At 34.6% G+C, this 19,143-nt stretch overlaps 2 protein-coding genes across 9 annotated transcripts; both read left to right on the top strand.

The window, feature by feature from the left end:
- The first annotated feature begins 6 nt into the window (after positions 1 to 6).
- On the top strand, positions 7 to 11,185 carry LOC105287293 (soluble guanylate cyclase 88E). 5 transcript variants are annotated; one of them, XM_011352850.3, is made up of 14 exons: positions 7 to 1,922; positions 3,360 to 3,751; positions 6,090 to 6,284; positions 6,548 to 6,761; positions 6,924 to 7,197; positions 7,547 to 7,670; positions 7,833 to 7,974; positions 8,168 to 8,294; positions 8,504 to 8,708; positions 9,074 to 9,220; positions 9,337 to 9,469; positions 9,730 to 9,957; positions 10,051 to 10,389; positions 10,578 to 11,185. In XM_011352850.3, the coding sequence occupies exons 3-14, from the start codon at positions 6,117 to 6,119 to the stop codon at positions 10,988 to 10,990; spliced, it is 2,514 nt and encodes an 837-aa protein (XP_011351152.1). In that variant the 5' UTR covers positions 7 to 1,922; positions 3,360 to 3,751; positions 6,090 to 6,116; the 3' UTR covers positions 10,991 to 11,185. The 5 variants fall into 5 exon arrangements, with proteins under 5 accessions (XP_011351152.1, XP_011351156.1, XP_011351155.1 ...); XM_011352854.3 differs by having other exon boundaries at positions 7 to 332; positions 10,578 to 10,990; XM_011352853.3 differs by having other exon boundaries at positions 7 to 354; positions 10,578 to 10,990.
- A 2,310-nt stretch (positions 11,186 to 13,495) lies between these two features.
- Positions 13,496 to 18,039, top strand: LOC105277291 (protein RER1). Of its 4 annotated transcripts, none has more exons than XR_003407011.1 (7): positions 13,496 to 13,653; positions 14,617 to 14,700; positions 14,870 to 14,974; positions 15,059 to 15,155; positions 15,398 to 15,615; positions 16,022 to 17,477; positions 17,559 to 18,039. XR_003407011.1 is itself a non-coding variant. In XM_020030992.2 (7 exons), the coding sequence occupies exons 3-7, from the start codon at positions 14,626 to 14,628 to the stop codon at positions 16,106 to 16,108; spliced, it is 582 nt and encodes a 193-aa protein (XP_019886551.1). In that variant the 5' UTR covers positions 13,500 to 13,653; positions 14,246 to 14,297; positions 14,617 to 14,625; the 3' UTR covers positions 16,109 to 16,159. The 4 variants fall into 4 exon arrangements, 3 of the variants coding, with proteins under 3 accessions (XP_019886550.1, XP_019886551.1, XP_019886552.1); XM_020030992.2 differs by lacking the exon at positions 17,559 to 18,039 and adding an exon at positions 14,246 to 14,297 and having other exon boundaries at positions 13,500 to 13,653; positions 16,022 to 16,159; XM_020030991.2 differs by having other exon boundaries at positions 16,022 to 18,039.
- The last annotated feature ends 1,104 nt before the right edge of the window (positions 18,040 to 19,143 follow it).

Raw genomic sequence — 19,143 nt, 5'->3', positions numbered from 1 at the left:
ACTCTAGACAGGAGAAGCCTGAGAGCGCCTCTATGTCCACAAAACGTGGACCTTGAACTACGTAGCCGAGTCCGCGTGGTAACACGCTATGTCTACGAATTGTCCGGATGGTAATACACTATGTCCACGATTCTTGGTTCTGTTCCTTGCTATGTGCACATCAGTGCGCATAACGAAGGTTAGATCAAGGAAGACCAAGAATCACACTGTCCTTGTCTCTCTTCTATCGTGGAGACTTACCGTAACTCGAAATTTTACGTGGTTGTTTGCAAAGTATTTCCAAGTACAGGACTTTTTACTTCAATTTGACGAGATCTACTTGTGGGCGAAAGGTTTTTATCCTAAACGCTGTTGGTAAACACCCTGTATATGTTGTGCTTTTACTTTACGGAGTGATAAACGATTCCATTCACATATATGTACATATATAGGATATAATCATAAAGCATTGCGTAGCTGTCCGTTTTTGGTCAATATGATGGATGTTCATACTTTTGACGTTATCTACTTTCCTGAGCAATATAATATATCGATTACAGTTTATTAGGATTGCTCGATGACCCGTTAAAAAAGTTTATCTGTTGCTTCGCTTAAAAAATGGAATATCTCATATCCTGATATTATTTACTTTGGCAAAACAGTAATTGTACATGCCTGTACTATATGTTTAATATATAACACAATTCTGAAAAACTATAATGTTCTACATAGTTTTTTTATTATTAATTATTTTTATTATTAATTTTATTATTTATTTTTAATTATTTTAATTTCTGTAAGCCTAGTGTATTTTATCTTTAAGAATCAAATTAGTGATGATTTGCACCAATTTACGCAAAAACTATGCATGGTGTCCCTTTCTCTCTTCGATCAAAAGATAATTTTTCAGAATAATTATTTATTAAATTTTATTGCTATTTATTTTATGCAAAATAATTTTGTCATTTTACTTACAATTATTATTTATATTTATTAAAATGCATCCCTGTAGTGTCACAAAATTATTAGTCGTTACTTTCAAATACAGTTTTTCCAGTTGGAAACATCTGTTTCCAGTATTTGAGAAATATACAGGTGGTTGAGAGACACAAAATATGTAATAAAATCGTAAAACTTTCCGTATATCCCGACGTTCCTTATTAACGTTCTTCGTGAAAAGTTCGTTCAATATAGAAACTCAAGAATATTCCTCGCAATGAAACGTTTACTCGTTATTCGAACAAACCGCAACAATAAGTCGTGACATACAAAACCATTCGTAATTACTCGCTACAGTTATTTGCTATCGTTTTTGTTAATCACTTTGCTTCAAGCACAGGTAACAGATGACAAAAATATAATAATTAATATGTATAAATAACAGCATAAGTAGTTTACCTACAATACACAAACAAGAACACAACAAAACGTATAAGTATAATAAAAAGGAAAAAAAAACAAAAAATTTAATCTATAACGTAATAACAGAATAAAAATAAAGATAACAGCAGCAACAATGCGGGATGAGACAATCGGAGAAACAAGGAAACGCAAAGCTTATTAAAATAATGAAAGATTAAATAAAAATCTGTGCAAACAACAGCGGACTTTAATCGCTGGATAATTGCGTTCGCGTGTGTGCGAGAGCCATCTTCGTCCGGTTTCGCCACTCGCTTCTTGTTCCAGAGGGAGAGAAGGCGCGCGCATACGCGGAATTGATATTCGCGCACGTGCTCCTTCGTTCGCAGATTGATCCTGAGTGTGCGATGCTGTTTGTGTCTCTCGCACACACAGTCCGCCCCGGTCTCGAGCCAGTGTGAACGTGTGTGCCTTCGTGTGGGTCGCGATTCACCTGTTGTAACACCTGCTGCATCCCTCTCAGGGGCTCACGGTCCACCCCTTTCGCTCTCGCGCAAGCTGCTAATCACACAGTACTAATTACGGTAACATATATATACCTTGCTTTGAGCACTACGCATTCAAAAGAGAAAAATTGACGCAGTGACAATCGAGAATTGGTGTGTTTCGAATTCGAGTTTTGAGTACGTTCATCCCTGACGAGAGCGACCGATAGGAATTTCAATTCCTATCAATATCAATCGATGATTCGAGATAGGTTCAATCGGAAACGGCTTTGATCTGCGCTTGATTAAAGTATCGCTGTATTATCGATCATATTATTGAAAATAAGAAATCTAAAAGACTGAAAAATCTAGAAAAGAAAATTGATGATGATATCTCTATGTGTCAATTAATTTTAAGTATTAGGGATACAACATATATAATTTCGTGCTTTTTTTATATAACGATAAAGATTAATTTTTATTTAGAAAATTAGAGTGACCGCTTTATTCATGTTTTATAATTGTCGGCAGCATTTTATTTACATTTAACATAAAGTTATTAGAAATGAATAAAACTAAACACATTGAATTAATTTAGACATTTAATTAAAACAATAAATTGCTTTAATAAAATTTCAAGCTTAATTGTAAGCATACAATTGCAAAAATAAAAAAATCGATAAACTTGTTTCTTCCTAAATGCTTTTAAATGAATTAATAGATGTCATGGTATCGAAAGATTTAACAAAATTTATAAAATCATGTATATATATATATATATATATATACACACTAGATCATGAGCGAGGAAGTGGCTGATGCCACAAACAGGGGAGCTTAGATCATATCTCCTAGCAATAATCTTACACGCAATATCAATTTACGTTGTTGTAGTACAAAGCAACTCCTCGATGAGACTCAGCCTAATTAACTAAAATCGCTAAAAGACAATTATAATCATACTCCGTAATGGATACGGGGCGGCATGTCCTTAAGGATCTTATTAGCTAACAGCTACGAAAAGACGGAGTAGATTGCACGCAGGGTCGGATTTCAGTATCAATAGGCCCTACTTGCTTTTTATCCGATGCTTCGCACGTTATCGAAAATGAATATTTATTTACTAAACTATTTTCTACTAAATAGATACTAGTTTCTAATGACATCTTCTTGGTCCAATTTGTAGATTTTAACCAACATTTCTTCATAAAATCTCTCTGTATAAAAAATTATTACCAAAAACTAAGAATTAATTAGAATAAAAAATAAATACAAATATATTTTGAAGATGGAGTATTATTGTATTTATTGAAACGTTATATTAATTTCTTCGGCAGAGTTTTGAATTTTTTTACGTAGAACACAAATTTTAATCGTATAAATTATAATAAAAAAAATCTTTTCTAACTGAGATGTTCCTCACTGATCTTTTCTTCGAAATTCCATTCTTTCTTTGTTTAGATTCTTCTGTTTTATCATTTGAGAAATTTGTAGATTCGATAAGAATGTCTAATGGATAATCCAACCCTGATACAGATACGAGGAAGAGGGAGATAGAAATGGGGGACGAAGGGAGATCACCCACAGTAGTCTAAATAGATCGAGTAAAGGAGATGGAACGAAGGAAGAAGAAGGCAGAAGCGAGTGGGGAGGAAAACAAGACTGAAAAGTCACGGAGAGGGGTGGGAGATCGTATCGAATCCATCTGATTATTCTGTACACGGCACTGTGCCGCGGGACACATGATTTCACGTTTTGCGAAATGTGCGATGTGCTGCTATCGGTGACCTTTAGTCTACTTCTCCCGCCAGTGCATTCTTGAAGTTCCGTTGCAACTCGCAATTTCCGCAGAGGGCATTCTGGAAAAGCGCATTTGCCACTTTAAATAAGTGATTACGGAAGATTTATCGCCGCGTCCACTGAAACAGGTAATTCCGAGTAAAGTGCTTGAATAAGTAGATAAATAGGAATAATAATAATAAGTATATGAATAGGAATAATGAATCAGAATAAAGGAAGAATAATATAAGATAATAAAAAAAAGACACGTATTTGTTGTGAAACGGAGTTTCGTAAACAACTTTTCGATATTCTAATAAAATTTTACACTGATTGCTTCTGTTTGAAAATATTTTACTAAGTAAGCAAATCTGAATAAAAGAAATCGTTACTATGCTTCGATGGCAGAATAACAATCAATTTTTTATTATCGCAGATTACTTAGTCAACTTAGCGCATTTCCATTTGTGTCAAACTATCAAACAGTTGAGGGATTAAAATTTTTTTACATTCGAATTATTTATCTTTTATTGTTGACAAGTGTTTCCGCTATTTCTGTATTATACAATAAATTTGCTAAACGAGATTTGCTGCAGCAGTATAATATATCGTGATAGATCTTTTCCATACTTTTCAATTTCGTGTATATGCGACGATATAGAGTGCATCCCGCGAGATTCGTTCTTAATCGACGCAAAACCGTCAAGATAACTCCAAGAAGCGTTTGAGAGCGTTAAATGGGATACAAGATGCAATCGAGCGCATCGATGCTTATTTCAGGATATTTTTCTAATGACTCTACGCTCTTCCGAAAGTACCTCATATAAATATAGAAGTGCAGATGCGCCACGAAGCCTGTTTCATACAGCGGAATATCCCAGTTTGATTTGCATGACCCGATTTGCTCGAAACGTCAGAAAATACAAAGTGCCATGGAAAATTGAATATTTAATATTTTAAGATACAAGATTATCTTCACCTTCACAAGATTATAAGATTGAATCCATTTCTATTTTGAATTCCGAGATTAATTTGTTTCCACTTTGTAGACAAATTGGATATATCTCAAATCAGCGTTTTAGTAGAAATAAAGCGTATTTACCAATTTATTGCAGTAATTATATAATTTGATACTGTAAAAATAAAAAAATTGTATTCAAGTTAAATTGTGCTAATTTTACTGCATTTCTCGTTTCAACGTAAAGAACTAAAAAAGAATAAAAAATAAAGATAATTTCTTGAAGTATTAACTCGTTCGAATAAATTATACAATTACGGTGATAAATTGTTTAGTTGTTCTGTAATATTGTGATTAGTCGTATAACCGCATTAATATGATATATTGTTGCGTCACGTAATTCAAATGATATAATATTTATTTATTTGACTGAGATACATGAATATACATCAGAGCAAGATGAACGCGTGAATGTACCTACGTAAATTTTATTTATTTTCCGATGACCCTTCTTTTAATGATTTAATATAAAAAATAAGAGCACAGTTAACGACCTGTAAATTAAAATGAACATAGCAACGGAAACTTGTACGTTGCGTGTGAGGAATCGAATCCATCAGATCCTTTAGTGCGATATCGCTTGTAATGATCAGATCGTTAAAAGACAGCACATGTTCGTCCTTTGTTGTCGTAAATTATCTTATCGTATCGTTCCTCTCATCAATCAAAACAATTAAAGTGTCCAAGTCTCCAAACGCACAAAAATTCCTAATCCAGAGAATAAAAGTCGTCGCAGCTCTCGTATCGCTTCATTATGTACGGAAATAGTTAAAAATAATCGTTAAATCGCTCATAATCATGATAAATGAATTGTTGGTGTCGTGCCAAGAAGATTCTAATGATTTTCAAGATCCTCGCAGTGGGGATGGGTTTTCAACCCGCAAATAGTTGACGCCGGAATCTATCAATGATGTTAAAGCATCTTAAATAAATCAGCGGCGCATGGTCATCGGTGAGTCGATATACGTGAGCGAAATAATAAACCGTCTAATAATAACCGTGCTCTTATCCATATGGGAAGTTGATTTTAATTCAGGGGGCCGCGAACGCCGCGCACGGGCCCCGTCCTTTTAGTGAACGAGGTCAGTGATCATGATGATCGAGGCACGCGACGAGCATCGCGAAGCATCGTCGAAAATCAAGAAGACAGAACATGTGCATACTATAGGCGTCTTAAAAGTGCTTTAACATTCACTAGATGCAGATTTTATGGAGGTACCTTTGGAAAGGACACATCACGTCTGCAAAAATCCAACGAAATACTGTCACACGCAAGTGCGTCGTCTGCATATTTGAGAGAGAAATTATTATTTTGAAAAGGCAGGCATACACCACACATGGGGATTTCCATGCACCAGAGTGCATCGCGCTGCGAGGACCACAAATATATTGTTGTGCTACTGACAAATGTTATGCAGACGAAGCTCTTGCGCGACAGACTGTGTTAGTGAAAAATCATGTGTCTTCAGTAGCCGACAGGATCCACCTGAAGAAGCATGTACGGGCTAATCCTGGAGAACCTGGCCGAATACATAAGGCAGGTTTACGGCGAGGACAGATGGGAGGAGATCCGTAGACAGGCGTCCGTGGATCAACCGAGCTTCAGCGTCCACCAGGTCTACCCGGAAAACTTAATACCGAGATTAGCGAAAAAAGCGATTCAGGTATCTTCGCAATATTGTGTTTTCCCATACATAGTACAGTTCTATAGTTTAATATTCAGCTGAGACACACGATCTTTGTACTGGATAGCATATTTAACATACCTAATGCGAAACGTCGAATACTATACACATTTGAAGAATACAAGACGTACCTCGTAAGATCTTCAGTTTTTCATAACTTTGCGTTGTGGAGCTTGCGTTGCGTCAGAAGTAGCTGTTAAAGTGGAAAGCTGTCCATACGAGTTCTTCAATGCACGCTTCAGGTACTCGGTGTGACGGAAAAGGAATTCTTCGACCAGATGGGTGTGCACTTTGTAGGATTCGTTGGCCAATACGGCTACGACCGCGTACTATCGGTACTCGGACGGCACGTGAGAGACTTCCTCAACGGTCTCGACAATCTTCATGAATACCTCAAGTTTTCCTATCCGAGAATGCGAGCGCCTTCGTTCATCTGCGAAAATGAGACTCGACAAGGTGAGCACAAGGCTGTCGGGAATTGGCTCGTCAGTTCGACGTTGATGAAAGAACTTCTTCAGAATAAAATAAAAAAAATAAAACATGATAAAATAGAATTAAGAAAATTGACCGCAATGCTTTGGAGTCTGACGGAAATTGTGAAGACTGGCGAATGCGTAGGTTTGACCCTTCACTACCGGAGCAAACGACGGGGTTTCGTCTATTACACGATGGGTCAGATAAGAGAGGTGGCTCGACACTTTTACCACAAGGAACTACAGATTGAGCTGGTGCGCGAAGAAGTGTTATTCGATACTGTGCACGTTACCTTTCAGCTCACTTTCGACAATCGCGCTTTCACGCTCGCTTCGCTCGCAATGACCCGTGAGGAGAAGCATCTGCCGATCGGGGCGTGCGTGCTCTTCGAGATATTTCCCTTTTGCATCGTTTTCGGGTACGTATTAATAATTACTGCCCGCCTCCGATCATATTGTATTGTTACATACTGAGAAAAAAATGCGATATTGACAAAACTCAGCTTGAAAGCAGAAAATTGTCTAAAATAAGTACTAAATTATTTAGGCAGATTATATAATTATAATAAAAAATTGTTAATTAATTCAATGATTTCGATTAGTCGAGTTGATCCGATTTATTGTTACGCTAATGCATAATTCGATAGATATGATATTTTGATTTGATTTGTTTGAACCAGAATGATTTTATCAATTTTCTCAATCGCCTTTCTTCTTAGTAGCCTGTGTACGTTCGATTGAAAGTGTATCTTATATATTGAATTTCAGCTCAGATATGGTAGTCAGAAGCATCGGCAATTCATTGATGGTAATATTGCCAGATTTGGTTGGCAAGAAGATCACGTATTTCTTCGATCTGGTTCGACCACTTATCGCGTTCAAATTCCAATCGGTAAGTTTGATGAATGCTAATTAAAAACATAGTGTTTCATAATCCACTCTTATAATCTTTATATTTTCTTTTATTTTTGAATCCTATGACGAACACATCGCTTTCTTTTTATAATCCCTTGTCATTTTTCATTAAATCTATAATTATATTTACATAATTTAGATATTGAATCGAACAAACAATATTTTCGAATTGGTCACTGTCGAGCCAGTGCTTACAGAACGATTGAACGATCGACATAGAAACGAGATTCTCTTGAGTGACGAACTCGAAACCGTGGAAGACAAAACTTTACGGTTAAAAGGTATATCTGCGTTATTGTTTCAACTTTAGAAATTTATTTGTCAGTTAATATAAAAACTGACTTGTTATGCTAAATGTTACTTCTGTTAATTAAAATTACTTCATATAGGTATCAAATGGGAAATAGAATAGATAATTTATGTCGTAAAAGAAAATTATATGTATAATATAATTCAATATTGCTTATTGTTCAGGTCAAATGATATACATGGACAATTGGAAAATGATGATGTATCTTGGCACACCTGTTATGCCCGATCTGAATGCTTTAATAGCGACGGGCCTCTATATTAACGATCTTTCGATGCACGATTTTAGCCGGTAAGAATTTTTCAGCTGACGATTTTTAAACAAATATAAGGAATTTTGCTATCAATCCGTTATTATTAACTGTCTTGATTATAAGTAATGTCTCATAATACCCTTAAAAACTTGTCAATTCTGTTAATATTATATGGTTTCAATATTATTGTAAATTAAGTCTTAAACGACAAATAACCGAACGGTAAAACTTGATAATGGTTTCACAGAGATCTCATGCTTGCTGGAACTCAACAATCTGTAGAATTGAAATTGGCGTTGGATCAAGAACAGCTGAAAAGTAAAAAGTTGGAGGAATCCATGAGGAAATTGGATGAAGAGATGAAGCGCACGGATGAATTATTGTACCAGATGATTCCCAAGCAAGTTGCGGACCGTTTGAGGAACGGCGAAAGTCCGATTGATACTTGCGAAGTACGGGTGATAAGGCAGAGCAAGAAAATTGAAGTTCCAGTTCTTTTTATTTGTCTTTGTTGATTATTTTTGTGAGAAAATTTTCCATAGAAAAATTTCCTAAAAGTATTATATCTCAATATCTTAAGTTGATAATTTACTTTCTTCTTCTTTAGGCGAGTAGCACATAAATGATTAAAATATTTCAGTATATTAATAAAACGGAATCGATGCGTTCATTTTATTCAATAATTTTTATTAAAGCTATAAATCATAAGCAAAATAAGAATTCCTTTTAAGTCATGTATTTCTTTAACTGGAATATTCTTTAATTTATTAACAATAAATTCTCTTAAAATGTTTTCATCATTTTTATCTGCCGATAGATGTTTGACAGCGTGTCAATCTTATTCTCGGACGTGGTTACCTTCACCGAGATCTGCAGTAGAATCTCGCCGATGGAGGTCGTGTCCATGTTGAATGCCATGTACTCGCTGTTCGATACCTTGACTGAAAGAAACAGAGTATACAAGGTATATTCTTCAAGCGTTAGGATAGAAAACCGATTCCAATCTGCCAAAAACTTTGGTTTAATTCTGCGCGACGTGAATTGATTCTTGAATTCTTATTTCAATATTCGTATTTCAAGGTTGAAACTATCGGCGATGCTTATATGGTAGTTTCTGGTGCGCCAGTAAAAGAGAGCGACCACGCTGATCGCGTATGCGATATGGCGCTCGATATGGTCGAAGCAATAACCGATCTTAAGGATCGCTCGACAGGTAGGAGGTATAGGTAAAAGGAGCAAGGGATGATCGATACTTTTCTCTTTTTACATTTTATTGCATTCTCAATTTTTGAATCCTTCTGCAGCAATTTTTTAATCTTTCTAGAATCTCCACACTTATATTTATCTTGTGCTGAAATTTTGAAATATCTTGCCAATTTAATCCGCAGCTTTTCTTTATTGTTCTTTGTAATTTGATACATAGGATATCATGATGTTAATACTATAGACTAAAGAAAACATCAATCTCTACAGGCAATCATCTACAGATACGCGTTGGCATCCACAGCGGCGCAGTCGTGGCCGGCATCGTTGGCCTGAAGATGCCGCGATACTGCCTCTTTGGCGATTCTGTTAACACGGCAGCACGTATGGAAGCGACAAGTCAGGCCATGCAGATACACATATCCCAATCCACTCAGGAATTGCTATCGCCCTCGTACAAGGTCAAGGAGCGCGGAGAGATCGAAGTCAAGGGGAAAGGTAAAAGGCTACCTGGGATTTTAATTGCACTTTGAGATTGTCCGTTAACTGTCGAATAACCGAAAGTTTATCGCACGTTGATCACCTTAACAGGCACGATGAAGACCTACTGGTTGGAAAAGCGAGAACGTCGTTCCGTCGCCACTAAAGGAATCACTATACAAGAACCTCATCAATGGCACACGATAAGAACCATAGAGAAAAGAGTCTCCTCAGTAGGCGTGATAGGTTTAATAAGTCCAGGCATGTTTGACAAACCGGTCTCGGCAGACCCGTTATCGAGACGGAGTTCGTCAAAGATGTCATCCCCGACACCACCAGGATCCTCGGGATTCTTTTCCGAGGAGAGACGGATATATTCTCCGATTACCTTCCAGGACGTCGCGCGACGATCGGTCGCAAATTCGCCGACCAAAAATGTGGAAGCTCGAGGTAGAATCTCCTCTGCAGATTCTATTTTAATCACTAATCACTCAATAAAGAAAAATATTTATTTTTATTTTAATTATACTTAATAAGTAAAAAGACAACTGCACAACAAACAAAAGTGAATGATTTTCTGCAGAAGGGAAAAAAACAAGTAAAAAATATATAAAAAAATATCTTTTTGCGTGTCACAGAGTGTCGATCGAATTCTATGGGCGCCGTTGCTTTGAGGAACGCATCGGATATGTTTAGCTCTCTCTTGAGCGACACGGAGGAACACTTCCGGCAGCACCGCGATAGTCTGTCACCACGTGCGGAGGATCAGTCGGCCGGTGTATACATCAAACCGGAAGTGAAAATTAATGCCACCTCGTCCTCATCGTCTTCGCAGAGCTCCGAGGACGAGTCGAATCCGTCTCTGGATCTGTCGCAACCGCAAAGAGACAATGCGAACGCAACACTTGGTGAGATTAGCGAGTGCCCGCCGATCAGCAGCGATCTCAGCAATTCACAATTATTGACACAGCAGGACCAGTGCTGTCCAGGATTCACCATGCCAAAGAGTAACAAGATGCGTCATCAAGGAAACAATTGTGCTATTTTCTAATGCACAATTACAGACACATATCGTATAACACAGCGTAATATAAAAATAATATCACTTTCAAAAACCTCTTAAAATTAAAATAATGATGAAAAATATTCAAAATGTCTGTAATTTGAATGTCTATTTCATCTAGAATTGATTTTTCAGTCAATGTCGAATTAAAATAATCTACTTATAACAAAAAATAGTTATTTCACAAAAACATTTAAACTCTTAATGATAAAATTATACAGGGTGTTTCCTAAGTAAGTAGACAAACTTAAGGAGGATATTCCTTGGCTTATTTTAAGAAGAAAAGGTCATATAAACATATGTCCTAAACTGCTTTGTTTTCCAAAAAAAGTACATCACTGTTTTCGTTCACTTTTCGTTTATTATAGAACAGTTTGTGTTATTGCAAATGAAACAAATGAAAAACAATAGTAACCAAAAAGAAAAATTATAACGAAAAAGAAAATAGTAACTAAAAAGAAAAATAATAACACCACAGTAACTGCTGAAAATGTCCACCTGCAGCCATGATACACGCCTCGACTCTCCTTTCCATTGATTGACGTACACGCTCAAAAATACCTGGAGTGTTACGTATTCTTTCACATCCATCTATTATGCGATTTCTGAGATCTTCATTTTGAATAGGTGTAGCGTAAACTAAAGATTTAAGCTGTCCCCATAAAAAAAAAATCTACTGGATTTAAAGCACGCTATCCGAAAAGTGAACGAAAACAGTGATGTACTTTTTTTGGAAAACAAAGCAGTTTAGGACATATGTTTATATGACCTTTTCTTCTTAAAATAAGCCAAGGAATATCCTCCTTAAGTTTGTCTACTTACTTAGGAAACACCCTGTATATATATATATATATAGGAGTATTCACATATACAGGGTGTCCCAGAATTGTGTATGAAGCTCTCGTGAGCGGGTAGAACGCTTCGAACTGAGAAGAAAAGTCCTTTACTGTTTTGAAATTTTCGCAATAGTTAACGAGTTATTAATTATTAAAAATCGCTATATTAGTCCGGCCTACCGCCGAATGCAAGCGCGCGGCGAGATGCGACCGCCTAAAGATCGAGGTTGCTAGGCGCGCGGGGAATTGTTTATTACAAGTGGCAATGGCTAGGCAGGAGCGACTTGTAATAAACAATTCCCCGCGCGCCTAGCAACCTCGATCTCTAGGCGGTCGCATCTCGCCGCGCGCTTGCATTTGGCGGTAGGCTGGACTAATATAGCGATTTTTAATAATTAATAACTCGTTAACTATTGCGAAAATTTCAAAACGGTAAAGGACTTTTCTTCTCAGTTCGAAGCGTTCTACCCGCTCACGAGAGCTTCATACACAATTCTGGGACACCCTGTATATGTAAATTGTAAATAATCATTGAATGATTAAAGTGATCAACATTATCCGTCTCTTTCAACGATAATTATATTTTTAATTTTAATTGTTTAACAACATTTACTGAATAATAACAATTAAAATGATATTTGAGTTATATATTTTACTGTGTAACCAATCACGAGCGTTCCGCCAATTCCACAGTGCGCATATTCCGCACTATGGGACCGTACCATAAATGTTTCTAAAAACTTCCGCACGGACTTAGTCAACTCAATGGCATTCATCTCGTCGGTGATTTAGCTTAATTTCTTGAAATTTTTTCTTTTTCCAAGGAGTTCTGAGAAACCTATATTGTTCTTTGACATATTGCCAAGATTTCTCGCTTATTAAAAATCTTTTAGATTTAGAAATGAAAAAGTTCTAGCCGTTAGAAATTTTTTCTTTTCCGAGAAGTTCTGAGTTGTTGATATCATTATTTTTTATATTGCCTAGAGTTCTCTACTATTGAAAATACCGTAAACTCGGAAATGAAAAAGTTCTAGCCGTTAGAAACTCTTTCTTTTCCGAGAAGTTCTGAGTTGTTGATATCATTATTTTTTATATTGCCTAGAGTTCTCTGCTATTGAAAATACCGTAAATTCGGAAATGAAAAAGTTCTAGCCGTTAGAAACTCTTTCTTTTCCGAGAAGTTCTGAGTTGTTGATATCATTATTTTTTATATTGCCTAGAGTTCTCTGCTATTGAAAATACCGTAAATTCGGAAATGAAAAAGTTCTAGCCGTTAGAAACTCTTTCTTTTCCGAGAAGTTCTGAGTTGTTGATATCATTATTTTTTATATTGCCTAGAGTTCTCTGCTATTGAAAATACCGTAAATTCGGAAATGAAAAAGTTCTAGCCGTTAGAAACTCTTTCTTTTCCGAGAAGTTCTGAGTTGTTGATATCATTATTTTTTATATTGCCTAGAGTTCTCTGCTATTGAAAATACCGTAAACTCAGAAATGAAAAAGTTCACAATTGTTAAGTGCGAAGGTATTTCAATTCAAATTGTACGCCAGTTTCAGCTCGGTGAGTAGGGTTCCCTATTGGTTCTGCCATTTTCGGGGCACAAGTCATGTACACCAATCACACTGCATCCCCTAATGGCCAGTCTCTTATATAGAGAGTCTCTAACTATGGCAGAGATAGTGTGCCCTCTTTGTATATTCTGTAGAAGGTCTAATCAGAGTATCCTACATTAATGTTGTGACGTGTTATATTTTTTTAAAAGCAATATCTGGGGAAGCGTGCATTGCGTGCGGAAGGAAAAACGGCGAATAATACAGGTAAATATCTCGCGATGTGGTTTTTTTTTGTCAAGTCATCTCTAACAATTTTCAACAGCGTAAGTTCAGCGAGGTTAGGTTAGGTTAGCAACAGCACTTGCTGTGCCATGTTGCTGAAAATTGCCGACGATATCGCCGTTTTCCACGTATCACAAAAAGTTCTGATATATTCTCTGCCAGCAATAAGAGTTTCCTCGGAAATTGTTTGCAAGTCGTAACGTGAGTTAGAATTGTACGACTCACGCGTACGTATCTGTGATGAATTTACAATTATTTGCTCGGACTTTCTCGGTCGCAACCTTGAATTTGTATTAATATAATATAACATACATTGCAATAATTAAATTCTTTGGGAAAATGCTAATTATCACTTTTCGCTTCATTCGTATTAAGTATTAAGCAGTTATGAATCGGAAAATTCATCGCTCGCATGAATGTATGACGTTGCATTACAAACATATTTTGCATTTACAACAAATTATTGAAATTAGAATCGTTAACGTATGCGCTAATAAAATGATATTTGAGCGCTACATCGGATAAAAGTAGCTGCATATAATTTTATTAAAAAGTTTTCGATTTTTCTTTAAAGGTTGAATTATTGCAAGTTGGAGCTCTCTACTAAATCTTTCTTAACCTTAAAGGTAAAAGGATGTGAGTGTATGTTAACAGAGATACAGAGATGTATATGTGATGTACTCGTTCATATAAAACAGATTTACACGTATTATTTATATAATCAGCATAATTGTCAATTTGCGTAATATATAGCTAGTATTCAGATATAATATTTTGCAGTTTATTAAACATATTGTTTATAACTTTTCAAAAAAGCTTAATGCGTGACACTTTCATTCAATCAATAACCAATACATGAATGTGAAACAAACTCGACTGCTTTCTTTAAGTCAAATCATATAAAGACTGTTTTGATTAGTGTGATAAAAAATCTTTTGTTTGCAGTGAAAGAAAATGATGCAGGATGAAGATTTGAGTGGTCCAGCTAGGCGGAATGTCATCAGCCAAGGAATAACAAGAATATCACAGGTTAAACAATTAGTGCAATATTTGATATTTAAAGTACTTTTTATTTATATTTTTTGGTCTCCATTGTTTACTTGTAATAGTTTAGTTTAATGTTACACCTTATCGTCGATTTAGGACAGCGCTTTTCAATATTTCTTGACTTGATACGAAACAATCTCTTGCATTACAGATATATCAAAGATATCTAGATCTATGGACCCCGCATGTAATATCAAGATGGGTATTTGCTCTATTTCTATTAGTCCTTTTTATTCTGCGCATATTTATCTCGCAAGTACGATATCTTCTTTTTTATTAAATACAAGCTGAACTCTTTATAGCCGTGCTGTCTAGTATTACAGAAACATTTTGTTTATAGGGATGGTACATTGTCACGTATGCATTAGGAATTTATCATCTCAATTTATTCATAGCATTCCTTACTCCAAAAATTGATCCTGCTATGGATTTCGATGGTGAGTATTCCATTTCACATTTTGAAGCTTTTTATATAATCGAATTATACATGGAAAGTTATGTAGAATAATCTTAATTAGAATTAAATGCGACTTGACGAATTAAAAATTGCAGGGAAGATTCGATTAGAGATTACAGATTACAAATATATTACAGATTATTGATTATAAAAATTTAATCAAAACACACTTCATTTTACTTTAATTCTAATAATTTAATTTACTACGATTGGAAATTGTAGATGGAGACGGTCCAGAGTTACCTACAAGGTCAAACGAGGAATTCAGGCCATTCATCAGAAGATTGCCTGAATTCAAATTCTGGTACTCTGTAACAAAGTCCACGGTTGTCGCCATGATATGCACGCTGTTTGATTGCTTTAATATACCAGTATTCTGGCCGATACTCGTTATGTATTTCATAACATTGTTCTGTATAACGATGAAGCGACAAATAAAGGTAAGGGATCTTGTGACAGGACTTTTAACAAAAAAATTCCTGAAAAACTACTTATCTTTAGTTTCATCTATTCTTAATTCTGTATTTTAATATATCTGTGGTTGTCATTAAGAAATTATTATTAATAACTTTATGCCATTGTTTCAAAAATTACAGAAATAAATTTCTGTTTTTGAAAAATCTAGGATTTTAGAATAACACTACTTTTAATCGATTATCATTTCAAAACTGTTGCAAATAATCTCTTAAAAAATTAATCTTTTCTTTGAGACGCATAGGCAATTTTTCTTACATTTAAATCAGAAATTTGTTTGTTAATTTATTTTATACGCTGACTTTCAGTCTTCTAATTCTCTTTACGTCCTTTTATTTCTAATAGTTTTGTATCCTTTCCTTTTTGTTGCAGCATATGATCAAGTATAGATACTTGCCTTTCACTCATGGCAAGCCGAAATATCAGAACCATGAGGACACTTCACGATCGTTAAAGTGAATCGAAGTAAAGGATACGCTTAAATCTGTACGGAAGCATAAGCGCGTAGATTTCAATTTCTCCTAGACCAACGCGGGAGTCATTAGTAAGAAAAGGAAAACAATTCCAAGAAAGAACTCTTTTTAACGTTATCAAAGAGGAAGGACATTGCCTTGTACAAGAAGCGAATCTGCGTGTGAGACGTAACTCTAAAAAAAATTATATAATATACTATATATATATATATATAAATATAAACTGAATTTATCGTAATATGTTTGTATTATAAAACTTGTACAAAGTATTGTTAGCTTTTATCTCAGTAAAGAAGAGAAAACAGAGAGAGAGAGAAGAGTAATATGGTCACAGTATCGATTTCGAGCAGTACGCAGTTGTCAATGTAGTACTATGAATGAATGTAAGAAATTCGTATACGCATAAGAGAATCCGTTAATATAATCAAATTCGTTTCTGTTTTTAGAGGAAGTATCGTTTCTTAACATGTACATTCCGCATGTGCGTTTCTTCGTATCTTTAGGATAAGCCACCATTTTTTCAAATTTTACCTGGATTTTTCCATAGTCTGTCCTCGTCTTTAACGAGAAATATCAGAACACAAAATACTCTGCGAACAAAAAAATCAGATTTAGCATTATTAAGAATTAATAAAAAGAAAAGTTTAGTCGCGTCGCAATGTTTTATTAACCGAATTGACGTTTCGCATTTTGCTTCTAGTCTCTTAAAATCTTATTTTATAATTTGATATCGTAAAGAGCTTCATGTGTGTTGCAACGATATATTCTTTGGTATTCATATGGCACAGTAACATGGCGTAGGTGACATTTATTTATTCACTCGTTGCTAAATTAAATAATTACGTGAATATATTGCACGGGAATTCTTGTCCATCATGATAACTTAATTCAGAATATTAAAAATAGCTTTCAATTATTGATACTGGATGTCAAATCGATGCATATATTGAAAGTATACACATAAATGGGAAATATCTTTTAACTTTGTTGGAGATATATGTATTATATTTTATCAATAACTTAAACATTATTGAATCTTTGCAAAGATGAAAATTTTAGAAAATGCGTTTGTATTATTTCAGACTTTACCACGGAAACGTCGCGTTTGACTGATGGAAAATTAAAAATTGCAATCACGTGTATTTCTAATTTAATTCTATGCTTCAATGATGTAATAGCCCATGTTTCTGTTTCTTAATATTGCAGAATGAGAGATAAGGGATTGAATGTAAAACTGTGTTTTATACATACATATATATAAATGCAATGAATTTGTGCCGTAATATTATGCACTTCACATGCCGCGAGAGAAACGACGTTCAGAAAAAACTAAGGTTTATACTAGCAGAGTTTTGGTACGAGACTTTTTATAAACAAATACAAAAAAGCGATCGGATTTATTTTACTGTATGTATATATGCGGAATATCTTTTCAGAGTTGGCAATTACAACACATTACAACTGCTTACGTAAGCACGTGTAAAATGTATAAGAGCGGGGATTAGCTAGCACATTCTTAAGAAAAAGGAAAGTTTTATATATTAATATTAAATACATTACATTGTCCAAAGATGTTTAGCGGAGCGTGTAGCTGTATGAACTTTGATAATTCTTTCGTTTCCACAAATTTTATTTATGTGCGATTATCTGTATACATACATATACATATACATTTTTAAAGAAGTGTTCCACAGAACTTGACAAAATTTCTATATGCTGGCTTATTCTACATTTTATTATGTAAAAGAGATCGTTTTATTTAAAATATGTGCAAACGAAAAAATAAAATCTTCAATGAATTCTGTCTTTTACTCTCAAAGTTACGTATGTTGATTCATGTAAATAACTTGTACACCTTGTTTTCGCAGAATCCATTTTAATTTTAATATTAATACAGCATTAAACGTCATTACAAAGTACTCGAACAGCTACTAAAATGTTTAGTTATATTTATACTTATGAAAATATTCATTGTTTATACAATACATACACATACGAGTGCAAACGCACAGCTGGTATGCAGTACGGTGCATTTTCTGATATATTTAGAGAAATTAAGAAGTATATGCTATTTGTATATATTCACAGATTTCTCTTAAATTCTCATATTATATTTTCTTCAAAAATTACGAGTATAAAAGTTTAGAAAATAATACTTTTTGTTAATAACATTATAAAGAATAAATTCATGTGTTCATAAATGCCTTTTAAAATCTTAACTGTTATATAATCACATCAGTTTACAATAACTTTGTACATTTTCTCTGTGCACAAATATTTTGCAATCTTTATTTGAAAATCATAAAAATATTTAACCGAGTTAATTACAGGATACCATAAAAATACGTGAATTTAACATTGTATTTATTTTCGTTGTCACTACGTATAATTTTAATGGAACGAAACAGGTTACGTTCATATATCATTAGCTCTGCTGAACCGATGAAATGAGAATCTATGAATTAATGTCAGGAGAGAATGCGAGATGAAGAGGTTACCGATCATATCTACTTTCTCTAAACGTCTTTTGACAGCTGGATCTCGAGGTAACAGGAAAGCACGCTTCCTATTAATCAGGTGGCACCACGAACAAGATACTCTTAAAGATGGTCACCTCTCAATAAAGGTAATCTAATTATAAAAATAGCAACTGCAAGAATTTAAAGGAAATTAAAGAATACAATTGTAAGGTTATTCTCGAGGCTATTTTGGCACAATAGTTACCGACAGAAGATTAATACATAATAATAAATTTTCTGCATCGTTCAATAAATTAACATTAACTATATGTTAGCGATCGTCAGTAAAATCGCTCGTATTGATGAAATATTGGAGGAGAAAATAAATATTTAAATAAAAATCTCTAATTATTATCTTAAATATGCTGTCTGAGTACTGATTTATAAATTTTTGAAAAGTTTTGACCATTCAACTGTGTTAAATCCATATACTTTTTCTTGTATTACTTATAATTGCATGCGCATCATATTAATAGTAAAAATAGATATAAATATTTTGCGC

This window comes from Ooceraea biroi, chromosome 9, assembly GCF_003672135.1.
Source record: "Ooceraea biroi isolate clonal line C1 chromosome 9, Obir_v5.4, whole genome shotgun sequence".
Taxonomy (NCBI): Eukaryota; Metazoa; Arthropoda; class Insecta; order Hymenoptera; family Formicidae; genus Ooceraea; species Ooceraea biroi.
Note: the sequence above shows the minus strand (reverse complement) of the source record. Positions and strands in the feature narration are given on the sequence as shown.